The sequence below is a fragment of the Hipposideros armiger genome, unplaced genomic scaffold, assembly GCF_001890085.2.
Source record: "Hipposideros armiger isolate ML-2016 unplaced genomic scaffold, ASM189008v1 scaffold_1098, whole genome shotgun sequence".
In the NCBI taxonomy this organism is placed as follows: Eukaryota; Metazoa; Chordata; class Mammalia; order Chiroptera; family Hipposideridae; genus Hipposideros; species Hipposideros armiger.
The window spans coordinates 331,708-358,912 of NW_017732448.1; the positions used below are offsets into that span (position 1 = coordinate 331,708).

The 27,205-nt window shown below is 47.1% G+C and overlaps 1 protein-coding gene across 1 annotated transcript in view; it reads right to left on the reverse strand.

Moving 5' to 3' along the window:
* The window catches only part of ZBTB16 (zinc finger and BTB domain containing 16), a 189,555-nt gene that overhangs the window by 42,155 nt on the left and 120,195 nt on the right, over window positions 1–27,205 (reverse strand). Inside the window, exons 4-5 of the mRNA XM_019632220.1 lie at window positions 19,012–19,098; window positions 11,223–11,393 (exon numbers count right to left, since the gene is read on the reverse strand). Coding sequence (XP_019487765.1) covers window positions 11,223–11,393; window positions 19,012–19,098 — 258 coding nt within the window. The remainder of the gene's footprint in view (window positions 1–11,222; window positions 11,394–19,011; window positions 19,099–27,205) is intronic.

Here is a 27,205-nt window from a genome sequence, read left to right on the forward strand (position 1 = left end):
GAGCTGAGAAGAAGATGGCAGGCCCATAAGGCATATGAGAGTGTGGGAGTCAGGGGACGACAGAGGGAAGAGAAAAACAGCAAGGAGAGGATGGGAAATTGTACGTGGTTCTTTATGAGCCCGTTGTAGAGGACGGCTAAAGATAAGGCCCAAGACTCTGATTGTGACACACTACATGGGCCACACAATGGACTCTGGTCTTATCCTGTCCAGAAGTTCTCACCCTGGCTGCACATCTGAATATCCTGGGGAGCTGTATGAAACACTGCGTCTTGGCCCCACGCTGGAGATTCCAAATGAACTGGTTTGGGGGTAAAAGCCCTTGCTTTAAAACAAACAAACAAACAAAAAACTTCCCCAAATGATTTTAACGTGGAGCTGGGGTAGGACAATGAGGATCTTTTGAAGGATGAGCACACGAGAGACAACAACACAGGGTGTGCACATCAGATGCCAGAGCCATCCTTACCTAGAATACAGGGCATCACTAAACCTGGGCTGGGCCCACTGGCTTGGCTGGTGGCAGTAGAAAGGATTTCAGGCACACAACACACACTGCAAACACCACCTTAAACCCCCACAGCATGTATCATATTCAACTGCCTTGTATTGTTAATTATCCTTTTACAGAATATCTATGTTTTCCTCCCTAGCAATGGTTAGATTTCTGAAGGCAGGATTTGGGTCTGATTTTTCTATTTTGCAAAAACTCAAAGAGGGCTTCGAACAGCACAGCTGGTAGGCAAGTGAAGTCTGGAAAACTCCAAAGCATCGGCACTGTGCTTGCTTTGGGCTCTGTAAGTCTGCAGGGGCCCCGGCGGCTCTCAGGGCAGGCAGACCCTGTCCAAAGGATTGCCAAGGAGGCCACAGGGGACAGAAACTCTTACTCCAGAGATTTCCAGGAAAGAGAAGGAGGATTGTTTTCTGGAAATGGCAGAGTTGTGGGTATTCTAGGGTACAGGCAGGGTGGTCCACAATCAGGATTCCTGGGTTCTAGCCCAGTGTGTCTAACTTGCTATGTGATCACGGGCAAATCCCTGAACCTCTCTGAGGCTCAGGCTCACCCTCCCTATGCCCTTTGCTCCACATTGAAGTCTAAGAGTCTACCAATGTTAGAAGTCTAAACCTTGAATTAGGCTCTCCCCATCAGAATACACCCCAATACCAGGCCTAGTATATGGAAACGGTAATTCCAGGCTCTACTTTGGGAAGGTGGGGAACGTGGCACTATGACTCACCATTGGATGAGGCAAGTCCTCTGAGTAGCAGCCAGGCCACCTCCTGGCATCCAGGAGCATAAGATAGGGGAGCCCAGAAGCATTCCAGAACCGGGAATCCAAGCTATGGAGCATGATGAGGTCAGGCCAAGACCCCCGCTTCTGGACCACCTCTCTGGAGACAGGGATCCCAAGTCATTTCAAAACAGAAAAACACTTGGCACTCATTCATTTGTCAAAAACCTCAAGTGTGTTTCCCAGAGGAGAGAAATGAGAGCGACTCCAGGGCCCAAGGGGCAGCTTTCAGATGCAAAGTCTCCCCCTTTTCAATTCCTGTAACTAAAATGAATATGGAAAAGATAATTACCTTTAAAACATACTTAATACTTGAACACATTATCTCTACCTGCAGAAAAAGAATGTTATCTGATGGGATCTTCCCCATAAGCTTAATCAAATTGCTATCTTAAAACTCTCTGGAGTCCTGTGAAACAGTAATAGAAAATCCAAGGCAGAGGCTGGAAGCATTTTATATTTGTTTGGTTGAGGGGAATGTGCCTCCCATCTGACAATGGGCACTTAGAGACAAAGTCATTTCCAATCTGTAATGGATCTTCTCCTAGTGGGGGCAGGGAACATTTCGTCTGACCCAAACCTGCAGTCCCTCAGAGAAGGAATTTCAGAGAAGGAAATTCCAAAAAGAAAAGCTTTTTTTCCTAATATCTGTTTGGGGTTCTGTTCCTGAAGGAAATCTTCCCTGCTTGGGCCTGGGACACTTAACATATGGAGATGCTTAACTTGCTACTTAACTCTGGGTTTTAACTTTGCAAATAAATTGATGCCTGTATTTTCCCCGGGCTGCCCAGCTCCAAGGCAGTGCCATTCGTTAAGTTAGTAGAGGAGGTAAATTACCTGCCCACACCCTGCCCAGGGCGAGTGGCCATTTGCAAGGCTGGAAAAGACCAAAGGGAAACAGCTTCTAAGAAGATCGAATGTGAGGCCTGGATATGTTTCCAGCATCTCAAGCTCGCCTAGAATGGCCGAGTAAACAGCTGCTGCAAAAGTGCCTGGCTAGCCCAGTTTATCTTGTTGACAGAAGAAGCGATAGGTAAGAAGTGATAACGTGCTGCATCTCTGTTAGTCACTTCTGCCTGCAGTCCCTGAAAGGTCCTTTGGATACAGGGCCTGGTCCCCCACCGAAGCATGGAGGGCAAAGGGGGCATCCCAGTGCTCAAGTAAGACATACGTATCAGGGCTTACAGAAAAAAGTGAACGGAGACAGCAGAGACTACTAAGAAACCGTTAAAATAATCATCAAGATACAGGTTTGTTGGCATGTAAGTAACAGATTACAAAGTAGCACACATTGGGCCGGCCGAGTGGCGCGATGGTTAAGAACTCGCTTGGGATGCCAGAGGGCCCCGGTTCGGATCCCACATATGAGGGCCAGTGACACTGCCCTCTACAGCTAAGATGCTGAACAACAGCTCAACCTGGAGCTGGGCTGCCGTGAGTCGCCGGCGACGGCGTAGGCTGCACTCCCTGTGGCAGTGGGTTGCCATGGGCTACCGTGTGTAGCCAGCAGCCAGCGTGAGCGGCCAGCAGCCGCAATGAGCGGCCGTCCAGAAGCCGGCGACTGATCTGCCTCGCCAGAGAAGAGCGCAATGATGGTGCCAACTTGGGCCAGTGAAGCAACATCCTCCACAACTAGATTGAAGAACAAAAGGACAGAAACTTGTCTGTTCCCCTTCCCCCAATTCCCCAGCACTGTTCCCATCCCCCCAATTCCCCAATAAAAATCTAAAAAAAAAAACAAAAAACAAACAACAACAACAAAAAAACAAAAACAAAAACAAAAAAAAACAAAGTAGCACACATTGTATTCTCGCCTCATTTTTGTTTAAACTAAAACACAAGGGCCGGCTGAGTGGCTCAGTTGGTTAAGAGCGTGAGCTCTGAGCAATAGGGTTGCCAGTTTGATTCCTTGCCAGTTTGATTCCCACATGGCTCAATGAGCTGCGCCCGAGCTGAGCTTCCACTGAGCTACCAACAGGTGGCAGGATGGTTCAGCTGGTGACAGCAGCTGAACCATCCTAACAACAAGGTTGCCGGTTCAACTCCCGCATGAGATGGTGGGCTATGCCCACCCGCAACTAAGATTGAACGTGGCACCTTGAGCTGAGCTGCTAATGGGCACTTGGATGGCTCAGTGATTAGAGCTTGCACTCTTAGCAACAAGGTTTCCAGTTCGACTCCCACATGGGATGGTGGGCTACATCCACCCGCAACTAAGATTGAACACAGCACCTTGAGCTGCGCTGCCGCGAGCTGCCAATGGGCAGCCAGATGGCGATTGGCGCCCTTCACAACTAAGATTGAAGGACAACAACTTGGCTGTTCCCCTTCCCCAATTCCCCAATAAAATCTTTAAAAAAAAACCCAAAACAAAACAGAAAAAGATGGTGGGACTACAGAAGACACATTTCTTTTGTTTACATGTATTTTCTAATTTCTCCACATTAAGCACATATTACTGTGTGATTTCTTTTTTTGTAAAACTGGCTCCATACAGTCCTTGTCCTGGCTTTGGCAAGAACGACTCCTCCAAAGCAGAAAAAATAAGGGCTGGCTTTTCTTCTTGAGATCTACACAGAAGGCTACGCCCCAGTCTCCTTCTGACTTTGTGGATGTCAGTCACATTCTTCTTCGTTGAGGGTCCTGACATGATTCTTTCTTCCTTCCCCATTCTGAAAATGGAGGAACGGGGCATCTGAGCCATCCTCTCCTTGCCGCCTCCTGGGAATAAAATGATTCCAAAGGCACCACAGCCTCCCGCGTTGTCTGAACAGTCACTAGTTTGCAAACTGCCACCTCTCTAGCAACTCCTGTGATAACAGCAGTTGAGGTACAATTCATAAATCATAAAATCCACCCTTTTAAAGTATAGAATTCAATGGTTTAGAATGTACTCACAAAGCAGTACAACCATCGCCAACACTCTCTAATTCCAGAACATTTTCATCACCCCCAAAAGAAACTCCATACACATTAGTTGTCACTCTCCATTCTCCCTCCCCTCAGCCCCTAGCTAGCAGCTACTAATCTGCTGTTTCTACAGATTTGCCTATTCTGAATATTTTTTATAAATGGCATCATACAATACGTAGCCTTTTGTGCCTGGCTTCTCTCATGCTGGTTTCAACATTCATCATGTTGTTAAAATTCCTTTTTATGGTTGAATAATATTCCATCGTGCAGCTATACCACATTTTGTTTATCTGTCATCAGTTGATGGACATTTGGGTAGTTTCTATTTTTGGCTATTATGAATAATGTTGCTATGAACATTCATGTGCAAGTTTTTATGTGGATATTGTTTTCAATTCTCTTGGGTTGCAAGTTGCTTTTTAAAAATAAAATCTTGTTATTAGGTTGTCATTTTTTCTCTCTCCCACATTAAAACAAGATAAAAGAGTACAAGATATTTAAAGGATGGTATAAAACACATGAGCCTTCCAACTGCTTGGGTTCCCAGTAGCTGACAGTTGCCCATCCTTGTTGAGCCCCAGTCTCACACAAATACTTTTATTGCAAAGTATTATTTTATTACAAAGTTTTATACTCCTCTGCCCTTCCATCCGGGCTCCACAGTACCCCCACCCTTACCCCACAGGCCTCACCAGCCCTGTTCATCCTCTACGTAGGAATCTGTGCTGCAGCGTATGAAATATTTAAGCTGCTTTTCTAAATATATACATTATTTAGCCTACAGTCAATAAAATATTTACACTGTTTATCCCTCCCACCCCAAATATCTGCATTATTTACAGTACAATCATGGAAACATTAACCCTTGTTTTCTGACATGTGCGTTTTCTCCCTATTCCTTTGTGTCACTGCTTGGGTATACAGAAGCTGTGAGAAGCGATAGTGAGTTCTCTTGCCCAAGCCACACAGCAGGCCCTGGGGATGCAGGAGAGAACACGGTACCCAAAACCAGACGGACAGAATGGCAGTCACACCTGTCACCCCATGGGACCAGCGGCATACAACACAGAATTGCCGGGGGGTAGGGGGCAGTTTTGGATGCAAAGCATAGTGCCCCACTATTGGTGACATTTAGCTGCTCCCAGAATCTCCCATTCTGAGGAATGGAACTCATTCCTATTTATCGCTGGCCTCAGTCACCCCTCCAGGTATGACTTCAGTCCTCACTTACGTGTAATGAAAATCTGTCGCTACCTAGTTCCTCTGTCAGGTTCTGGGTGGACTGGGACAGCTGCTGTGACCTGAGAGTACTGGCATGGGCCCACTATTTCCGCAGTACTCAGTTCTTCATCTAGCATGTATCTGTCCCAACAGTGGGAAACTGAGGCACCTGCCAGCGTAGCTGAGATATTAATGTCCTGGATCGCTCTCAAAATCTATTTCCTTACACTTGTAGCCTTTTCTTTAAGAAGTCCTTCTGCATGGAAAAAATGAGACTCAAAGGTGGTATTTTTCTTACTTATATAGTGTGACCTTAATTTTTAAAATTATATAAATGGCACATATGCCTGTAAATAATAATGATTATACAATAAGTAAAAATAAATAATAATAATAATAGATAAAGCAGAAAGTAAAACCCTCTGTGCTCTGTAATTCTACTCTCTAAATATAATCACTTAATAGATATAGTCTTAGAGAATCTCACAGGATGGCTTCTGTGTTTTACATTAAATGAGAGAGATCACCCTGTACAACCTGTTTTCTCTAACCAACTTTTATCACCCAAATATCATGGACATCTTTTCATGTCAGGTACCGTAATTGACAGATTCCTTACCTCTGGACATGGAGGCTGTTCTCAGCTTCTTAGTTACATATGATGTTGTAATCAGCATCCCTAAGGGAAACTAAAGAATTGATCTTTGGTACCTAAAGGCCCAAGCTGGGGATGAAACAACTACCGGGGCTATCTGAGCATCTGCGCTGTCGCAGGGGTCAGCTGAGCCTGGCTCGGCACAGCTCTGCAGCACACACCTCTTAGACACCTCCGATGCAACGTCAAGAACGTGAATCAACTCTCATCTGCTGGTGGTTTAACTCAGGAGAGGTTTCCCCCTTCCTCCTCCTCCTCCTCCTCCCATCACCTCCACCCGCTGTTGGTACCTCTACTTACCCTGCTTCTGTTTCGAATCTTTAAAATAATGTGACAAGTTAATGATGGTACAATTATCTAAATGTTTAACAGACATGTTATCTAAGTGAGTCGGATTGAGATTCCATCCCGCTGACAATAAACATCAATGGTGGAGCAGAAAGCGATAGGCAAATTATAGCAAACCCTGCAATTTCAATGCTATTAAATTTGGAAGAATAACAGCCTTGAGGCCTGTAAACTCTGAATAAAATAGGCCCTTGTGTTTGTCCAACTATTAAATCAAAATGCTACCAACATCCCAGAAAAAACAAGGCGATTTATGGCTTTTCAAGTTTCAGTTACACATTGGTTTTTATTAACTCCTCTCTTTCATCGGGCAGAGGTGGTGTCACAAGGAAGAAGGGAGGGCAGCCGGAGAGGAAGGGTGGGAGCTGGAGAGTCGAGTAGAAAGGAGATACATGGGGGACCGGGAACGGGGGCTAAGGGAGGTGAGTGGAACCCAGGAGGCAGGGGCTAAGGATGATAATCAGGACTCTGGTGGAAGGACAATGCTGACAGGAAAGGAGCAACTCTGAACAGGGAGGACAATGGGTGCCCCAAAAGTCCCATCAGACTCACCACCAGGGCCCCTGAACTTGAATTCCAATCCTTCCGCTGAATGCGACATTAATTAAGCCTCTATGAGCCTGCGATTCCTCGTCAGTGATACAGGCAGTGAACCTGCCTCTTAGAGGTATTGTGATGGCTATATTAGATAATCCGTAACAAGCAGCAGGGCTAGGCAGTCCAAGCTCTGAACAACAGTCCTCAGAGATCAAATTCTATCATTCCCCTCAAATTTCTAGAATAGTTTTTAAGAGGAAGAGATCTTCATCTTTAACCCTTTTTCAGACACAGAGTGCACTTAAATTGTTGTTAAATAAGCTTCTAAATAAAGCGAAGAAATACCTGTCATCTGGGGAAGGCCAAAAACTGTAGACATCTGAAAATAATAACAGTGAAAAGCCACCACTTAAGGCATGTGTCTTACATTCCAGTCCTTGGGCTAAGCATGTCGCGTGCATTATTTTATTCAGCCCTTTCGACAACCATATATTGCTGAGCATAGTTTACAAATGTGAAAACTGAGGCTGAGAAAAATGTAGACCATCAACACAAAAATCAGAATCTTAGGCTGTGCTTGGAACCACAGAGCCCCCCAAACAGTATTTTTTTTTCTTGCCTAATTCCCACATCCAACATTTGAGAGGCAGAGAAACAAACCAATTTGTCCCGTGTCATAAAGCAAGCTTGTGACACAGCCAGGATAAGAACTCAGTTCTCTCCTCCTAATTCTTTATTGCTTTCAAAGGCCATGCTCCACACACAACAGTAACCTTCACGGTCCTTCCTGCTATGATGGGCGGATGGTGCAGGTGGGGACCATGTGAGTCCTGCTGGCTGCTGTACCTGTGTCCCAGGGCCCAGTATCAATGTCTGGCACAAAGCAGATGCTCGGTATCTACTGTGTGAATGAGTTTCAATCTTTTCGAACCAAACCTGCCTCGGGTCAATTTTCCTCCTTGAATCCCAAGATAGTCACCGGTCCCCTCGAAGCACTGCCCAAAGCAGCAACGCTTCACATAGAAAGTACTGCGGTGATGAATGGGCAGAGCGCGAAGGATTTTTAGGAGAGTGGAACTATTCTGGATGCAACAATGCTGCACACATGTCATTCCACATTTGTCCAAACCCATAGGATGTCCAATACCAGCACTGAACCCTAATGGAAACTATGGACTTTGGGTGATAATGAAGTGTCAGTGTGTAGGTTCATCGGTTATAACGATGTCCTACCCTGGTGGGGATGTCGACGGTGGGGAAGGCTGTGCGAGTGGGGGGAAAAGTATGTGGAGCTCTGTACTTTCTGCTAAATTTTGCTGTAAATCTAGAATTTCTCTAAAAAAAATAAAGTTTATTAATTAAAAAAAGAAAAGCATTGGGAACCTCCTCCAGAAGGTGGCCAGAAGGGCCTGGGAGCCACTAGGGTGAAGAGCAGAGATGGATGGCTTGTCTGGACCAGCAGGTGACAGCTGGGCTGTCCTTCCCTGCTCCACAGCAAGCGGCTCCAACAGAGCCGAGAGCCCTGTGCGCGGAAAATACAACTCTATATTAGGCATCAAACATGCCCTTAGAGTAACAGCATGAAATGAGGTCAAGAGTGAGTCTGTGCTGGTGCACGGACTATACTAACAGCAGCACATGACTCTCCCCCCCGAAGTGCCTCTGACGTCCTGAGGCCGCTCCCAAGCCTGAGCTTTCTCATGTTCAATTCCTTGGCACACCGTGTGAAATGCTATACAAATCACCCCTGATATTTATAAAAGTCAAATGCTATTATGTTTTTAATGGGGAGGTCACGCCAACCTGCAAGGAGTCCACGGGTCCATGTGATAACCTTGTCCTCCCCAGTGCCCTCCAGCGTGGGCAGGGGTTCGAAGCTCGCTCTGCCTTTTTTTTCCATGTCAAGTTTTAGATAAAGTGGTTTCTCATCATCTAACCCCTCTCCTTTTCCCTGGCTCCTCTGGGGCCGGGCACCAGAAGGCTGCCCTTGTGAGGTGGGGCAGGCCAGTTGCTGGTTTTCCTACTGCTGTGGGACAGGGGCCAGCCACCCTGACGCAGTTCCTCAGTGCCCAGGGCTGCCCCTTGTGCCAGGCCTTGGGCAGAAGAGGAGCGAAGTTGGAAGCCACCCTGAGGGAAGGAATGCTACTGCTCACCGGTTAAATCCCCTCCCTGCCTGCTCCTGCTGCAACCCCTCCCATGCTCGCCCGCCACAGGAGGTCCCCTAGACAAGGACTTCATTTTCTGCTCTCAAGTTCAGGGCCAGAGACTGTCCCTGAAGCTTTCCCCAAGCATATACAGCAGGAGCGAGGGGGTAAGCAGACAACACCAAGGTGGGGGGGTACAGTTCTGTACCTTCCAAGGGAGTGGTCAGAGAGAGAGAGAGAGAGACAGAGAGACAGAGAGACAGAAACAGAGACAGAGAGACTGCTTCCTTCTTCCAATACTGCAGTAAAGTGCCTCCTGGCCCCCGTCACACTGGAAAGGATAAGGGCCTGTGGCAGGGCTAACTCCAGTGCCTGCTCCCTGCTAGAAGGGGAGAGCAAATCCCCTTGCACGGCTATCCTTGCTGCCAGATGTGCTAGCTGTATCTGGACTACAGGACCCTCCTGTAGCCAACACAAAGAGGATGAGAACCAACATCTCAACATTTGCATCTGGTTGAGTGGCTTCCTCTGTGGCACAAGAATGTGGAAACGAAGCAACTTTTTCTAGGCCAGTAAAAGAAAGTCCTTATTTTGTAGTCAGAGTGGAGAGAGCCTTGGACTAGAAGTAAGAACTCATGGGTCCTAATTCTAGTTTGGCTTGTTTGTTCTTAAGTGACCCCCTTTTTCAAATGTGGCCTTCAGAGTCATGGTTTCCTAGGCTGTTGGACGGGCAGCACTGACCCCCTGGTCTACACATTAGATTCGACGCCCAGGCCCCCAGTGGACGGGAAGACAGGGCTATGGGATATAGGAGCCCGAGGCCCACGTTCTAGCTCAACCATGGGCTGGTTGGTCTTCCTTAACCTTATCTGGTCTTAATTTTCTCTAGCAAAGATTGGTAGGGAAAATATGTTTTAGGACTGTAGTGAGAACTTCATAAAATTGTAACTCCAAGTACCCCCCTTAAAATACAGCTATTATACGATCTATACCAAAGGGGAGCTCTCCCTACATGTTGATTTCCTTCACAACACTATAACCTTCAGGAGGGCAGGGACCAAGGTTTGTTCACCATTAGGTATCACGTCCACAAAGCCCCCTGCACATAGTAGGTACTTTAAAATTGAGGGAATAGCGAATGAAGGGATGACAGAATGAACCAGCTGCATAGACTACTCTGATCTACAGCAAACCCCAGTCACCAACCTTACAGACCTGATGGGGCCGGTTACGAGCTGGAGGAGAGAGGTGAATTGCTTTGGGGCAAGTCAGGAGATCTAGTTCAACCTAGTGTCCTGAGCCTCTAAGGCTTCCCTTAAGATTCTTAGCCCCAGAACTCCCAGGAATGACCTGAGCCATCTTATGCCCGCCTCATTTCTTCCCCATCTCTAGAGGGCACAGGTGGGATGGCATAGAAGGTCTTACTTGAAGAAGACATGAGATCCGGAATACCCAGGTTCCTGATGGTAACACACACGAAGCAGGATATTAGCAGGGAGACTCAGGATTCCCAAGCCTTAAAAGGTAACAACCGGGCTGGCCGAGTGGCTCAGTTGGTTAAGAGCGCGAGCTCTGTGCAACAGGGTCACCAATTCCCACATGGGCCAGTGAGCTGCGCCGGAGCTGAGTTGCCGAGAGCGCGTGCTTAGCAGCAAGGTTGCCGGTTCAACACCAGTATGGAACAGTGGGCTGCACCCCTCCACCCCACCCCCACCCCCGCAACTAAGATTGAACACAGCATCTTGAGCTGAGCATCTGCAAGCTGCCGACGGGTGGCCAGATGGCTCAGTGTACAACAAGGTTGCCAGTTCGACTCCAGCATGGGATGATGGACTACGCTCTGCCACAACTAGATTGAAAGTGGCAACTGGACTTAGAGCTGAACTTACGCCCTCCACAACTAAGATTGAAGGACAACAACTTGACTTGGAGCTGATGGGTCTTGGAAAAAACACAATGTGCCCCTTCCCCAACACTGTTCCCCTCCCCAACACCCCAATAAAAAAAGAAATCTTAAAAAAAATAAAAGGTAACAACCAATGAGGCCTCCTCTAAGAAGTGCAGGGCCCATTCCTGATGTTCCTGGGGGGTAGACAACTGCTTAGTGCTGACCCCAGCTCTGCAGCTTCTCTGACTTAGGTTTATGTGTCATGTTTAGATAGTGGTAGGGGTGGTCCCTCTGAGCAGCTTTCGGTATTCCAGGCTCCAGGGTCTTGAATAAGAAGAATTTCATTTCATCCTCACCTCTCCCAAGTGCACTTGGAGGGCCCGTGGCTGTTGGCTCTGTGGGCAGATGGGAAATGGCCTCTTGGCCAGAGGACAAGTTGGAGCCTGGAAGATCCCATCTCCACCTTGGCAAAGTAGCAGTACACCATTCCTATTCCTCCACCACCATTACCACCAACCTGGCCCTTCCCTTCTCATTTACCCAGTGGGTGGAAATGGGTGTCCTTCAAGGCTGCTGATGAAAATCATGATGATGCAATGACAGTAACCACCACCACCATTTACTGAGAGTTTCCTCTATGCAAGGCCTTTACCCAGATTATCAAATTAAATCCTCACAATACCCTTTATGGGATAGACTCTATCATTGCCCACGTTACAATGAAGGAAACCAAGGCTCAGAGAAATTAAGCAACCTAAGGTCATAAAACTTGGAAGTGATGGGGCTAGGATTTGAATCTAGACAGATACTAGATCCCAAGTTCTGCGTGTCACTATGCATCAAAAACCCTGAACTTCTGACTTCACATTCCATGGGCCCCTCTTCCCTGAAGCCTGCAAGACAAACCTGATCCACCCTATTAGGGCCCAGACTTGCCTAGTGAGCAAAGCCCTCTGGAGACCATCCTGTCCACTCCCCTGCCTTTTGGCAGGTCCATCCTCCCCAAGGAGCCGTGTGCCCACCTGCCTTTCTTGCTCCTTGGGATCTCATCGTCTCTGGCATGGCCCACAAACACCAGCACTGGCCCACCTCCCCATGTTCAGATCACGGGAAAGCAGCTGCTCTGAGCTCCTTACGTTTGGATTAAAAGAGTTGAAAGTAACACTGAAGTTACGGGCCACCTACAAGGCTTCCTCCCTTCCCCAAAGGGCATGCTGAAAACTGACCTAACCCCTCGCCTTCAGCTCAGCAGTCAAGGGATCTCCCCTGCCCTCTAATTAACGCCACCCAGTCCCATCTGTTGCCCCCAGGACCATTCAAGTCCTAAATGGGGATGTATAGTGGCTTGAACAACGTTATGATTTGTAAAAACCACTCCTAATTAGTTTGACTTTGAATAAAGAGGGTAATTATTTTTAAATTTATTAACTGCTGCCTGGCCAGAGAAGTTTCCAGATCAAATGACATGGAGAAGCTATTTCTGTTCAGTGATGCAGCAATTTATATTACTGATCGGTCATTAAAACCTCTGGCACAAAACCACTTGTGTTTCCTGAGCCAAGATAGTGTCCATGTGTCAAATTTCAAACCTGGAGTATAAATTAGCCATTAATGGTATTTATCAGGTTATCTGGACTTAAAGAACTACTTACTAATTTAAGATCTTCCTGATATAGAACTCAACTGGTGCACTGGGCGTGCATGTACGTGTATATATGCGTGTATGTGTGTTTTCTCACTTTTTATTTTACTGAACAGTGTAAAAAAATTCTGATGTGTAAATGAAGTACAAGCATCTCAGGGAGCTGAGTAGCTGTTAATCCTTCACTGCTCTGCAACCCAAACATTTTGGAAGCAGCAGTGTTTTGCAATATGTATTTGTCATAATATAAAAGGTGTAAAGTGATTTCTGTTTATCTCCTCAATGTCTTCACTGTACCAAAACAGAAAACTGAAGTGTGACAAAAAAGCCTGAGCCCAGCCCAACCCTAAGTGTGGACTCTGAGAGCACCAGGTTGAGCCCACCAAGATCTTGGAGGGAGGGTAAAGTGGAGTCACACACACCAGGACAGAAATCCAGGTTAAGTGGGGTCAAAAGGGTCAGGTGTGAAGAGGACATTCTTTTGGCTAAAATGGAACTGGAAATGCTTTCTACTAAATTCATTTTTCAGTGTCAAGAACACATGTACGACATCATCATTGCCCATCTGATGCGATGCTACGTGTTAGCTCGGTGACTTCCCCATATGGCAGCCTTAGGCATGGAACTCCCAGACGCAATCTGTTTTGGAGAAATTGTATCCTATCTGGGGAAGGGGACAATGGGCATCGGGAAGTTGAGGATTTTTAATTAAATGGGTCACAGGGATCCAAATGAAGCCTGCCCAGGACAGGGCCATGAACTAAATAGTCTCCGACAAGCTCTCCCGAAATCATTTAACCCCAGACCTGTGGACAACAGTAAATCAAGGTGCAGGCAGCTAGGGAGTAGGGAAAGAGAACTGAAGTTGGGGTTGGGTCAAGTTCCAGCTCTCCACCTCCTAGTGGGTGGCTTCTAGACCTCCATTTTCATCTGTTAAGTGGGTGTAACAGAGGAAAGAAAATGTTTTACAAATTGAGGTATCAGGAATATCAAGTGGCATTACCATGACTTTGCTGTCCCAGAGTTTCCATGCCTCTTCCTTTTCTGAGCTCTCTCCCTGCTCTCCTGTTGGCTCCCCAATGATCCCTGGCACCCTGCTGGCTTTCCTCAGGCCAATAACTTGAGTGTTACTTTTAGCATGCCTTATAATTAAGCCTCTCCCTTCCTGCTGGGGAGGAGTGGGGGCCCCTTTTCTAGAACAGAGATGGCAACTAGATTTCAAATTGTGTTCTTTCATTGATTGTTAGAGAAGTCTGAGGTGCTATGTGGTTCTGCCGGAAATAGCACTATAAGTGATAAACAAGCTCTGCCACGTGTCAGGAAGAGCCACCTCGTTGCCAACCCTGCACTAAGGGTAGGGCTGCTGTTCCATCTCTGCTCGGCAGAAGCCAGCCTGCCTGCACTAGGAAGTGGCCAAATGCTCCTCACGTAGAGGGAGCTTGCCCACAGCTCGTACGCAGGCGGGGAGGGAGTCTCTCTCAAAGCACCCACCTTGGTCTCTCATCCTTAGTTTAAATTCATTTTTTCCATTCCTCTCGCCTTTCAAGAGCTCCAAGTACTCAACCTGGGGATAGAGCAAAAGTGAGGCTGAATGCTCTGGGCCCCACCTATGCTGTAGGAAGGATAGACATTTCATTCCTTTTGCAGGTGAGGAGATGTGAAAGGCAGAACGGACAAGTAACAAGTCCAAGTTACTCACCTACCAGGTAGTGGAGTTAGAACCCTGTTCCCAGGCTTCTGATTCAAACTCCATGCTCTTTCCAATCATATTTTAAACAAATAACCTTTTCTGGAAAGCACTGACCACTCTGAAGTTCCCAATAACTTAATAAATCCTAGAAAGGCATCGGTCCTAAGACGCCTCCTGACTTTCAAAGTTGAATCAATACTCAAACTCTAAAAACAGGCTGAAAGTCATTACCACTACCGAATTGTACACTTAAAATGGTTAACGTGGCAAATTTTTCATTATTTTACCAATTTAAAAATTAACAGAGCAATATACCAAAAACTGTTGAATTGTACATTTTAAATAGGTGAACAGTATGATATGTGAATTATATATACCTCAATAAAGCCGTTTGGGGAAAAAAGGACAGGGAGTGTGCCCATGTTGATCACTGCCATATTCTCCGTGGGTGCCAGGCACCCAGAAGGTACTGTTTGGGGTCTGCTTGTGAACAACATCGCCCTCTGTTCACCCCACAGGGACTCGGCCCCTTCCCCCGGCCCTGGCTGAGCGGGCAGCTTGCTCCCTGCTGCTGCACGTTTCATCTGGATGGACAGAATTAAGCTGCTTGGCAAAGCTGGCCCACAGTCTCCCCAGCCCCTAGGTTGGAATTCTCAGAGTGGGATTCTTGGTTACATGTGACCTGGCAATAAGAAACTGGCTGAGACCCTGGGAGACCTGGGTTCTCCCCTAGCTGTCAAGAAAACCAACCCTGGAACCCTGAGTAAAATCCTCTGGCCAAGTCATGTTTTTTTGTAACTGAACCAGGGAGATGCTGACTGCAATGACAACTCACCTAGAAAGCTTTCCTCCCACTGCCACAGGCTGGGGCACACCAATCCAAAGCCCATCACACCAGTTCTAGGAGGTATGTTTTCTACACAGAAGAGGCAGATTTTGTGAGGTGGCAGGACAAGGAAATATTGATGACAATAATTACAATAGCAGCAGCTGACTGGTCTTCCTTCTTCACTCCAGTCCCCCATGGCAGTTTAGGAGCTTGACTCCAAAGATGGCTCCCATTAATTCCTCTTTCCCTTGATGTGTTTGTCATTCCCCCTTGAGAAAGGGAGTCTAGTCTTCCATCCCTTGAATCTGGGGCTGACCTTTGCCTGCTTTGATCAATAAAATATGGCAGAAGTGGGCTGGCCGAGTGGCGCGTTGGGTAGGAGTTGGCTTGGGACACCAGCTCTGAGCAGCAGGGCCCCAGTTCGAATCCCACATATGAGGGCCAGTGACACTGCACCCTCTACAGCTAAGATGGTGAACAACAGCTCGACCTGGAGCTGGGCTGCCAGGAGGCGATGGTGTAGCCTGCAATGGGGCTGGCCGGCAGCAGGCGTGTACTTTCGTGAGCTGCCGTAAGCGGCCGTCCAATGGCCGGCGAGCAACTGCCTCACCCGGGAAGAGCGCAATGATCACAATACCAACATGGGCCAGTGAAGCGATGTCCTCCACAACTAGACTGAAGACCAAAAGGACAGCAACTTGTCTGTTCCCCTTCCCGATTCCCCAGTGCTGTTCCCCTCCCCCAATTCCCCAATAAAATCTTAAAAAAAAAAATGGCAGAAGTGATGCTGTATGCCTCTAGCCTCGCTTTTAAGCGGGCTGGCAGTTTCTGCTTCCTGACTTTGGGAGCCCCAAGCTGTCATGTGAGAAGTCTTGGCTACTCTGCTACAGAGAGAGGCCACGAGGAGCTCTGAGAGTCAGAATGTGAGTAAGGAAGCCGTCTTGGACATCCAGCCCAGTCCAGTCTGCAGATGACTCCAGCCCCAGACACTACCTGACAGCAACCACATGCGAGACCCAAAGTGAAAACTGCCCAGCTGAACACAGTCAACCCACACAACTGAGATAATAACATACTGTTGCGTTAATCTACTGTTCGATTGGTTCTGTGTACGGCAATTGATAACTGAAACACTCCAGTGGTCAATTATCAACACAGGAGCCAGGGTGATCTTTTAAACACACATAAATCAAGTCATGTCATTCTATTCAAAATCCTCCAATGGATTTTTTTCCCCTTCTCTATAAATGTTTGTGTGCATGCATGTGCGCGTGCGCAGCTTTACTGAAATATAATGCCTATACCATACAATGTACAAGCCATGCTTTTGAAGTACAGTTGATCCTTGATCAACATGGGGGGATTAGGGGTGCCGACCTCCCATGCAATTGAAAATCCACATATAACTTCTGACTCCTCCAAAACTTAGTTGTCCATGGGGGATTGGTCGGTCCCAGGACTCCCCAGAGATACCAGAATCTATGGATGCTCAAGTCCCCTATATAAAATGGTGTAGAACAACACATACAGTTGGCCCTCCACATCCACAGACTCCTGGCTATAGATCATAAATAGTACAGATGTTTATTGAAAAAAAAAAAAACCACGTATAAGCGGATCCATGTTGTTAAGGGTGAGTTGTATACAGTTCAGTGCTTTTTAATACATTCAGAGTTGTGTAACCATCACCACAATCAATTTTAGAACATTTAGTACAAGACCCCACCCCGTACCCATTAACTACCACCCCCATTTTCCCCCAACTCCCTCAGCCCTTGGAACTTACTAATTTACTTTCTGTCTCTATAGATTTGCCTATTCTGGATGTTTCATATAAATAAAACTCATATATGATTTCATATATATGAAATCATGGCCTTGTGTGTCTAGTTCCTTTCACTGAGCATCACGTTTTTAAGGTTCATCCACGTTGTAGAATGTTATCAGTACTTCATTCCTTTTTATAGCCAAATAATAGTCCATTGTATGGAGAAACTACCTTTTGTTTATCCATGCACCAGTGGATGGACATTGAGTTATCTCTACCTTTTGGCTATTATGAATATTGCTGCTATGAAAACTCATACGCAAGTTTTTGTGTGGATGTACATTTTCAACGCTCTTGGGTACATACGTAGGAATGGCATTGCTGTGTCATATGGCAACTCTGTTTAACGTTTTAAGAAATTGCCAGACTATTTTCCAAAGCAGCTGCACCATTTTACATTCCCACCAGCAGGGTATGGGGGTTCTGATTTCTCCATCCTTGCCAATACGTCTTACTGTCTGTATTTTTACTATAGCCACATCCTAATGGGTATGAAGTGGTATCTCACTGAGATTTAATTTGCATTTCCCTGATGGCTAGTGGTGTCAAGCATCTTTTCATGTGCTCATTGACTATTTGTCCATTTTTGGAGAAATGTCTATTCAGCTCCTTTACCCATTTTTTATTTTGGTTATCTGTATTTTTATTATTGAGTCATAAGAGTACTTTATGTTTTGTAACTTTAAGTCTCATATCAGATATATGATTTGCAAATATTTGAAACCTTTGTGTGGCTCACTCGCTCACTTTAGGACTTTGCTCAGATGTTACCTGCTGGTCTAAAATACTCTTTATCCCCTTATCCTGCTTAATTTTTTCTTACTACCACTTATTATAACCTGAAACTATATTATACATGTATTTTCCTATACTGTCTCCCTATTAGAATCTCAGTTCCATGAGGAATGCTGTCCGTCTCATATGTTACTTACCTTAAATGCCCCAACAATGCCGGACACATTGTAGGAACTCAAAAAATATTTATTAAATTAAATATATCTACTACTATTTATTGAATGCTTACTATGAGCTTAACACTCTGCAAAGCACTTCAAATAAAATATCTTAGCTAATACCTATGAAAACTCTATACTGTGAGGTAGGTACTATTATTACTTCACTTTTCTAACAGAGGAGGAAACCCAAACTAAGACAGTTTAAGTAACTTATCCATGGTCCTGCAAATAGTCAGTGGCAGAGCCAGGGTTAAAGCCAGGCAGCCTAAGCCGTATACTCCCATTCCCTCTACTCACTTTGGCACGTCACTTTCCCTCCTCTAAGCCTCAGTTTCCTCATCTATGACACAGGAGTAGCCCCCCACCTTACAGAGTTGCTGAAAGGTTGGCCAAATGAGATCAAGGCAAGCACTGAGAACAGTGTCTGGCACATCGTAAGTGTGCAGTAAATGTAAGGTACGCCGATGACAGTGATGACGATGGGACGACGACAGTGACGCAGATTACAATGATGAGCTGATGTTGATGCTGTGAAATCAATGCTTTTAAATCAAATAAAGTGATACTGTTGCTTGTTATAATGATATTGTTTAAATGCACCCTTAGTACAGACTGCTTTCTTTTTAGACAATGACTCGACTCTTGCAGAGGGAGGACAGGCCCAGTGTGGCCACACGAGGGTTTCAGTTAGTCACATGGGGTACGAGAGGTTTCCTAACCCTTCAGAAGAAAGGGGATGCTTAGACAACATCGCAGACTTTCTAAGGTCTCGACAAGAGCATACTAGAGGTCTCCATAAAGACGGGACCTCAGTGGCCTACTAGAAGCAGAGGTCTTGGCCTAATCCAGGGTAGCTGTTCTTAAGGGGCAAAGTCACACCAGTAAATTCCTGCCCAGGCAGCCCCACAAGCAAGAGTACCTGAGCCTGGCACAGCCATCCCCACTCACAGCTGCTCCAGGAAATGACTGGATATCATTTTGCTGAAAGAGGGGGCCACCAAGATACCTCATACCCATGCACGGTCACACTGTGGAGGGCCTGGAGAATGGAAATCAAAGTCAACTCACCAGTATGGGTCTGCCTGTGTGTCTCCAGGGCGTCCTCCTTTGAAAACTGGGCACCGCACTGATCACAGACAAAGGCTTTGGCACCCGCTGAAAGAAAGGGGAGGCGGTTACTTATTATCAAGAGTGATATTCCTTAGGAGGTGGGGTCCTGGGCCAAAATTATGTAGGTGGACACTGGGGGAGGGGGATGAACACGTGTGAAGAGTCAGCAATAATCCACCGCCCCAGCAGCCAGACCAACCCTACCTCTACGGTGGGATCACCCATCCAACTGAACTCCAAATACCCCCATCTAAGGACCTCCCAGAGAGAAGAGGAAACAAAATTGGAATAATCAAGACAAACAGAGATGGACTCCAGATGAGATGCCCCAAGAAGAAGGGGACTTTGGGGGACTGGCTCCAGGGGAGGGAAGGAAAGGAGTAAATGATACAGTGAGAGGAAATGTGCTCTGTTGCCCAGATTATACTTTATGGGAAAGGAGGAATTGCTGACATACCTCTACTTGGATAAACCCCTAATTCAGTGTGTCCAAAACTAAACTCACTGTCTATCCCAGCCACCTCCTGCAGCTGACCATTAAAAAGTCTGAATGACTCCCCAGTGCCTTCAGGATAAAGTCCAAACTCCTCATGATGACTCACAAAGCATTTCTTGATGTACTTATCTTTCTAGTTTGGTCTCATTCCTCACTCTTGCTCTGTAGTCTCCAGCCCGACTGAGCTGCTCTGGTTCCCTGGAGAAGCCATGCTCTTTCTCACTGCAAGGTCTTTGCACATTCTTTTGCACCTCCTTTGGCTCTGACATTCTTGCCCCACTACGTGGCCCCAGAGTACAGCAAGCCCCTATTCATCATTTATGCATCAGCTTCTTTACCCGTGCCCCGTGTCTGGGGGAGGTAGTCCTTCTTTATGCTCCCACAGAACCCTGTAAGTTCCAGCTCATAGCCTCACCCACGCTCTCTTATAAATGCCCGAGGACCTGTCTTCATCTCCGGACACACTGTAAGCCTGAGGGAGGGACTATGTCATCTGATGCATAGCTACAACTGCCTGACCCCCAGTGGGAATTATTACTGTACATATTTGTGGAATAAACTAAATCAATTCAGTGCGATTTAATTTGAAAAACTTTTTAAGAACCATTATTTCCAAAGCTCAAAGTGACAATGTCACAGTGTCAAGATAAACAGGACTTCTTACTACTTGCTAATAGTCTTCAAGGCTCTAATGTGTGATTATCTCATCCAGGGGGAACTGTTGTAAGCCTTGGTGGTTTTCTTTCAAAATGTCTTCTAGATGCATCGCTTCCACGGCATGTTGATAATCACTGCCCCTATCCAGGCCCTTGGTAGGTCATGCCCAGAAGACTCAAGGATGGTTGCTACACTAGTTGCCCTCTGATCTACCCAATAGATGCAGGCTTCTTGAAGGCCACTTGATTCCTCACACTTCCTTGCTCAAGAAGATACAATGGCTCACACTGTGTCTAAATTCCTCTACTTGGCTTCATGGTCTTCCGTAACCTGGCCCAGTTAGCGGTCCAGCTCCACAGGGAGTTGTTCTCACTGGCCCCTCTCTCTGGGTGCTGCCTGACCTTCCCTGAGTCTCTGGTTTGAGCAATGCCCGCTCTCATTCCTCTGTCTATTCCAGTCCCATTTCATTTTCGAGGCTGGAGTATGCATGCACCAAGCACTCCAGCCCTCCCTGCTCTGCCCGTTCCAGCCTGCTGCTGAACTTTGTTCCTTTCAACACATCTTAGCACTTCTTTCAGTGTGCCTGTAGTTTAGTTTTGAATCCGAGTTCGTAAGAGGCAGAATTATTTCTTACACGTATTATGGTAGAAAACAGCCTAGTGCTGTTTTCAAACCGTCTCCGAGTTTCTGAGGCTTTATCATATACCACAGGAGGCGAAGTACTTAAGATATATCCTTTCATTTGATGCTGGCAATCTTTTAAAGTACCTACTATTATTACCCCCATTTAGCAGATGAGAAAACTCAAGCTCAGGCGGGTTAAGTAGCTAGCCCAGTGTCACACAGTGGGTGACAGCAGCGGTGGACGCCGCGCCAGGCAGCCTGACATCAGAGCCTTTGCCCTTCATCCTGGTACCCTTCAGCCTCCCTAGGGTTCATCTGCAAAGATGCTACATGGATAAGACGGTGGGCTCTGGGCTTCCTTCCCCCAAATCAAACAAGTGAAAATCCAATTTACCCCTTGTATACATCAAGGTTTTATGTAAAATTCTATTTGAAACAACGGCTTGACTTGAAGGTTAGTGGGGATGGGGGTGGGGTGGGGGGGTGGGAATGGTTCCACTACTTTTTAAAAAAGCTTAAAACCTCCACCTTGGAGTATTTGCACACCTTTAAGGACAAGAACTCAGAGCACAAGTCGCACCAGTATAGACTTAATCTCCAATAAATAGTTCTTGCCAGTGAAGGGTATTAGGATCCTAGGGTAGGTAGGTCTAGAATGTCAGGCCTTATGAAGACGCTGACCTTGTCTATTTTCCTAATGACAAACAGGATATACTTTCTAGTAGGTGCTCAATAAATATTAGTTGACTGACTGAATAAGTGAGTCATAAAATGCTCCAGGAAAGATATGAAATCGCTTTTCCTTACATGCTTTAAAAGCAAATATTGTCACTTGTCTTAGGTGGCTGGAGATGTCTTATGTGGCTGGCTCCCTCCCTAAAGGCAGGGAGAAAACCACGATCCTTTCTGGGTGTCCCTTCAAGATGTAGGGCATCCAGGGGCCAAGGACCTATAAGTAGCTTATAGAGAGCTTTGAAGCAAACCAAGAAACCTGATGGACAAGCAGTCACACTGTGTGTTCATACAGGTGGCAGTCAGGACCACCTTTCATCCCTTTATACTGGAAATGCAGCATGTGCCTGAAAGAGCAGAAAGGGCCAGAGCAGGAAAACTGGGGGGGATGAGGCCCCAGCCCCCTCACCAAGAGAAACTCCCCTCAGCCCCAAATCATTAGCCAGCAATGATTTTCCGCAGATCTGTAAAGGATCTGATTTTAATGGTATTTCTTTCTTTGATTCTATCAGTTCTCACGGCTCCCTAAAGAAGAAAAGGGAAGAGGCCCGAGGAGGGAAGCGAGGACTGGAGAGGGGAGGGGACCCCGGAGGCCCGCCTTCTCGTGGAGCCCTGCAATGGGGTGAGGAGGCCCCAGCACACAGCTTCAAAGGGATGTGGTAGGAAGGGTTCTTAGAAAACAGTCATCGATGTGGCTGTCTCAGCGTCTGCTTTAATGACTGAGCAGCAGAGAGAAAGGAAGAAGGGCAGGTAGGAAATAAAGGGCCGGATATGTGCCATCAGACAAGTGCAGATGAAGATAAAACAGATAAGCACACACCATCTAGTCAAGGTTGCTGGCTTGGCCCAAGCCCGACCACATCTGGGAGTCCTCGGAGTCCTCCCCCATCTACTCCTGCCTCACTGAAGTCGCAAAATTGAGCTGAGTGTGTGAAAGTCTCCTGTCCTCAGTCGGCCCAAGTCAGAACCTTCATCACACACCGACACCGCAGACAGCGGCTCCCGTACATGAAGCCCTAGTACACCCCGTACCCCAACCCCAACTCCTCCCATCCCCAGGGCGAGCCCAGCAGCAAAGATGGGCAGCTCCAGGACACACCAGTCAGCAACAAGAGGCAGACCCCTCTCCCCACAAGGAGGCGTGTGCCTTTAAATGGTCTCTGTAATGGCTGGCTCAGAGGCAGAAATATTTGGCAGCCCTGAAATTAAAAGTGATAAATTTCCTCGCCAAGCTTTGATCGATAATAGAGGCCTCATCTGTTAATCAATAAGACAGTCTCTGCCTGTTTACTGTGCGTATGCTGTTTCACTGCTGCCTTCGGTATGATGTCAGGTTTGCATTCAAAGCAACCCAAGTGTGTATAAACCACATGGCTATTCCCAAAATGCATGCGGGTGACATCATTCAACCACTAATACATTTATAAAGCATCGCTGTGAGGGGGCGATGGGGGAAGGAAGGTGGTCATGCCCGTGAAACACACGGGTACGTGTGGACACATCAGCAGCATTTACCCCCCACAGTACTTCCTGGGTCTCATCTTGGAGTGGGAAGAACTCCAGGATACAGCTTGGGGATGACCACGCCTCACCATATCCTTCCTGAATACAGGGGTTGTTTTTTTGGGTGTTTATTAAGTATATGCCAAGAGGGAATTACAGTACCTGAACAAAAGGAGCAAATGCCTGCCCTGAAGGAGCTTGCATTCTAGAGGAGAAGGCACGTTTTTAAAAAGTAAATAGACAGTGGTGATAAGTAATAAAAGGAGAAATAAGTTAAGTGAAGAGGTTCAAGAGTGCCAGGGGCTGCTATTTTCTATGGGGTGGTCGGGGGTGGGGGGGGGAGTCCACTGATGAGCTGACATCTGCGTGGAGAACTGAAGAAGGCGAGGGAGGAAGAACAACGCCACTATATGGGGAAATCCCATTCCAGGCAAAGGCAGAACAGGGAGGCCAGCTGGCGGGAATGGAGTCAGCGAGAGGAGAGGGCGAGATGGGGTCAAGTAAGGGATGAGTTGCAGGGAGAGAAATTAAATAGCAAAGAGAGAGAATCACAGGATGAAGTGGACTAGACCTTTGCTCGCCTCCGTAGCAACTACAGATTTCCGTGAACTAACAGAGACGACAGGAAGATCTAAGGTGGGGAGAGCTGGGTCCCAGGCCCGGCTCGGCCACCATGGCTGTGGCCATCACACACACCATCATGTCTCGATGAACCTATTTCTCAGTCTGTAAAATGGGGGTGACCATATCTGCCTGCCTCGCTTGAGGGTGCTGTGAGGATGGAAAGAGATAATGGATATTAATAAACATAAAACTCTGTTAACCACCAAGCGCTCTTTGACTATAAAAGCCCACTGATGCTACTGATACCTTGGGAAGCAGTAGAGTGGTTCAAGTTCAGGATTCAGGTCAAATCCCAGCCAACCCAATCACCAGTTGTGACCCTCAGCAAGTTGCCTAATCTCAGTGAGCCTGTCGCTTCATCTGTGAAATGGGCACAGCAGGAGTCAGTCTCTCAGAGGGTTGTGACAAGGTCAGTACACAGATAAAGAAGTAGTAGCTCTCATCATCACCAGTCAGGCGCGGGGTCATGACTCCTTTAAAGAACTTCTTTGTGCAAAGTATGATTGATTTTTTTTACTGAAATTCAATGTACAGTGATTCGGGGGTCATTTATCTTGGGTGAAGTAGGTCTCACATTTGTAAAGACATATTTCACTATCATCTCACACGCATACATTGTCCCTCTGATTTAAAAGTGAGTGACTGCCTTGTTGAGGGGAGCAGGCACATCTGTCACAGGGCCAACATGTCAGTATGGCAGTTACTCAGCACTCGGCTCTTCAGTCCGCCCAGGATGAGCCTCAGGAGCCCAACTCTCCTGCCCTGTGCTGCTGGGTTCTGTTCCGTCTTCCCCGGCAGACCGTAAGCTCTGCGAGAGCGGGGCTGCCATCTGTCTTGTTCTCTATCCCTGGTGCCCTATACCATGCCTGATGTGTACTTTGTGTTCACCGAACGCCTGATAAACAAAGAAACCCTCAGCCAGGTTCCTGGGTGCAGAGCTGGCCTGGGAAGGGGGCAGTGGCCACACAGGGCACTGCCAGGCTGTCCCCTAGGGGGTGGCAGAGTCCTTATTCTACACACTCTGGGCTCTCTACTGCCACTTTTTCATGGTCTTTGGCTAGAACTCAGGCAGTCATGGGGAGAAGAAAGGAAAAACTAGGAAGTGAAGCTGCCGGTCTCCTCTGGAGCATAAGCCCTCTGCTCTCCACTTAGCCACCCAGGACTCACAGCCCTGCAGCAAAGAAACAACTCAGCAGCCTCCCGTCCAAGAAGGCCTTGGCCGGCCGGGAGGGACCCTCGACCGGCTGTCAGAGGTCTGCCAAGTGACCCCCACTCCCAGCTCAGATACTGAGTTCATCTGAGAGTCAGTGTTAACGACACAGACAGACAGACATCCTTGCCCCGCCAGTCCCCCAGGGATCCTGCACATGAGGAATGGGGTGCCTTCAGCGGTACACTGGGGGGAGCAGAAGCTGCCTGACCATTCTGCATTTTCCACACCCTTCTTCTCCCCCTTCTTCCTGACTTCCTGGGGCCTCCAGAAAGCTAGATAGGGGCTAGAATCAGGAGGAGGGTTCAAAGCAGGTTACGGTTGGGTGAAAAGAAGGGAGGCAGCCACCACAGCCCGCATGGAGGCTGGAGCTGGTCTGAGGCCTCCTTGTGCAGAAGCCGCTTTCACTCTACGCTAAGGATCACCCCGACTCTCAGGAATCACAAGAGGGACATGCCAGGAAAGCACTCTCAAAACCATAAAGCGTTCTCTACATGGCCAGCATTCCAACGACAACAGAGCTGAAATCCAGCAGAAGCAGGAGCACGTCAGGCTCCCAGCAGCTGCCCTCCCCGCCACCACTTCGGGCCTCTCCTTCTTGGCAAAGCACAGTCTTCCTCTCTACTTGCCTTCCCCACCAGAAACGGGCCAGGGGTCCTGAGCATCCAGGAAGGGCAAAAGAGGTGGAACACAATCAGATGTGGGCTGGTGTCTCTCTGAAGTAAATAAGGCAGCCGCCAAGGAGAGAAGAAAAAAACTCAAAATCCCTCCCTCTCCAAAACCTCTCCCGCCCTATGCTAATAAGGGGGGGTTAAAAAAGGAACCACTGAAAAATCACCTAACGTTTGCCAGCATCTAATGTTGAGTAATGTGTCCTTTTTCTTTTAATTCCTTGAGATTTTAAAATAAACATCTTGAATGTTCTGATGAGATATGCATGCCTGCTTACATAAGGAAGTACAGAGTGTACCAAAACAGCAGACCCAAAAAAAGCATAAGCTGTCAGAACAATGAGTACAGACGCGGGCATTTTACAGCGGACCATGGTGTACAGTTTTATTTACAGTACCTCTTATCAGACAGAGAACAGCACACTGGCTGCCAGTTCCAAAGGCCAGCACTGCGTGTTCTTTCACTCAAGGAGATGTGTGCTCCCCGAGAGGAGCTGGGAGGCGTGCTCTCTTGCACTCTCTCTAGCTCTTTCTCCTTTATCAACAAAACAAAAACTGATACGGAACCAGAATCTCTGTAAGGAACACACGTTCAGGGGAGAGAGACGGGGGTGAGCAGGTGAGCCCATGGGGGCTGAATGGAAAACAATCAGCCCTATCAAACTGGCCTAGGATATGGTTTGAGGGCAGTTCTACTTGACAGTGAACTGGGAGCAAGGTTCTCAGGCCTGGCCTCACTACAGGATGGGAGGGGGAAGGAACTAATGATGGAGGGCTTCCATCAAAGAGAGGGTTGAGAAAGCCACCAGGGCATCTCCCAGGCTGCCACAACAGACATAGGGGAGTAACCGGGGATTGTGGGAGGCATGGTTTCAGATCTCTAGAATCAATTTCCCACCAAAGACCTGGTAAGTGGCTGGACACCTCATTTTTGGCACAATGTCTGTTCTGTATAAGATGAGACCTTGGAATGGGTCAAAAGGAAATGCTGAGGCATCTCTGATCTGAGAGAACATTTCTTATCCCACCTAATAAATCTCATTCTACCAGAAGGTTCCATGTTGCCCTGGTGCCCTTGGCTTCCACTGGGATCGTGTGGTCCTGCTCATATCCCACAGAGAAAATAGAAGTCCACCTTGTCCCTTATCCCTGCAACTCAATTCTCAGCCCAGAGAGCCTTGGAAAGCTCCTTTGTTACCACTTTTAGCACCAGCAGTAACCCAATCGGCTTAGAAACACAGGCTCTGGCCAGTGTAAACACATACACTCAACATACAGCTGTGTATGAGAAGTTAAGAATCCTTCCTCTGCAATAAAAAACACCGGGGTTCAAGTCCTGGCTCTACTGCTTCTAGTTGATTCTACCACCACCCTAAGCAAGCTAATTATATTCTCCGGGCCTGTTTCCTTACCTGTAAAATTGGGCACACAGCAGTTACTTCACAGGGTTGAGAGATTAATATAAACAGTATATGTAAAGTCCTTAACACCATGTCTAGCATATACTAACTGCTCAGTAAACGCCAGCTGTCATTAAGATCATCATTATTACCATTACTTTCTCCCTCAACGTCCATGTCTGAGACCCACGCAAACGTCAAAGGCATGCAATAAACATATCATAACATTTAAAAC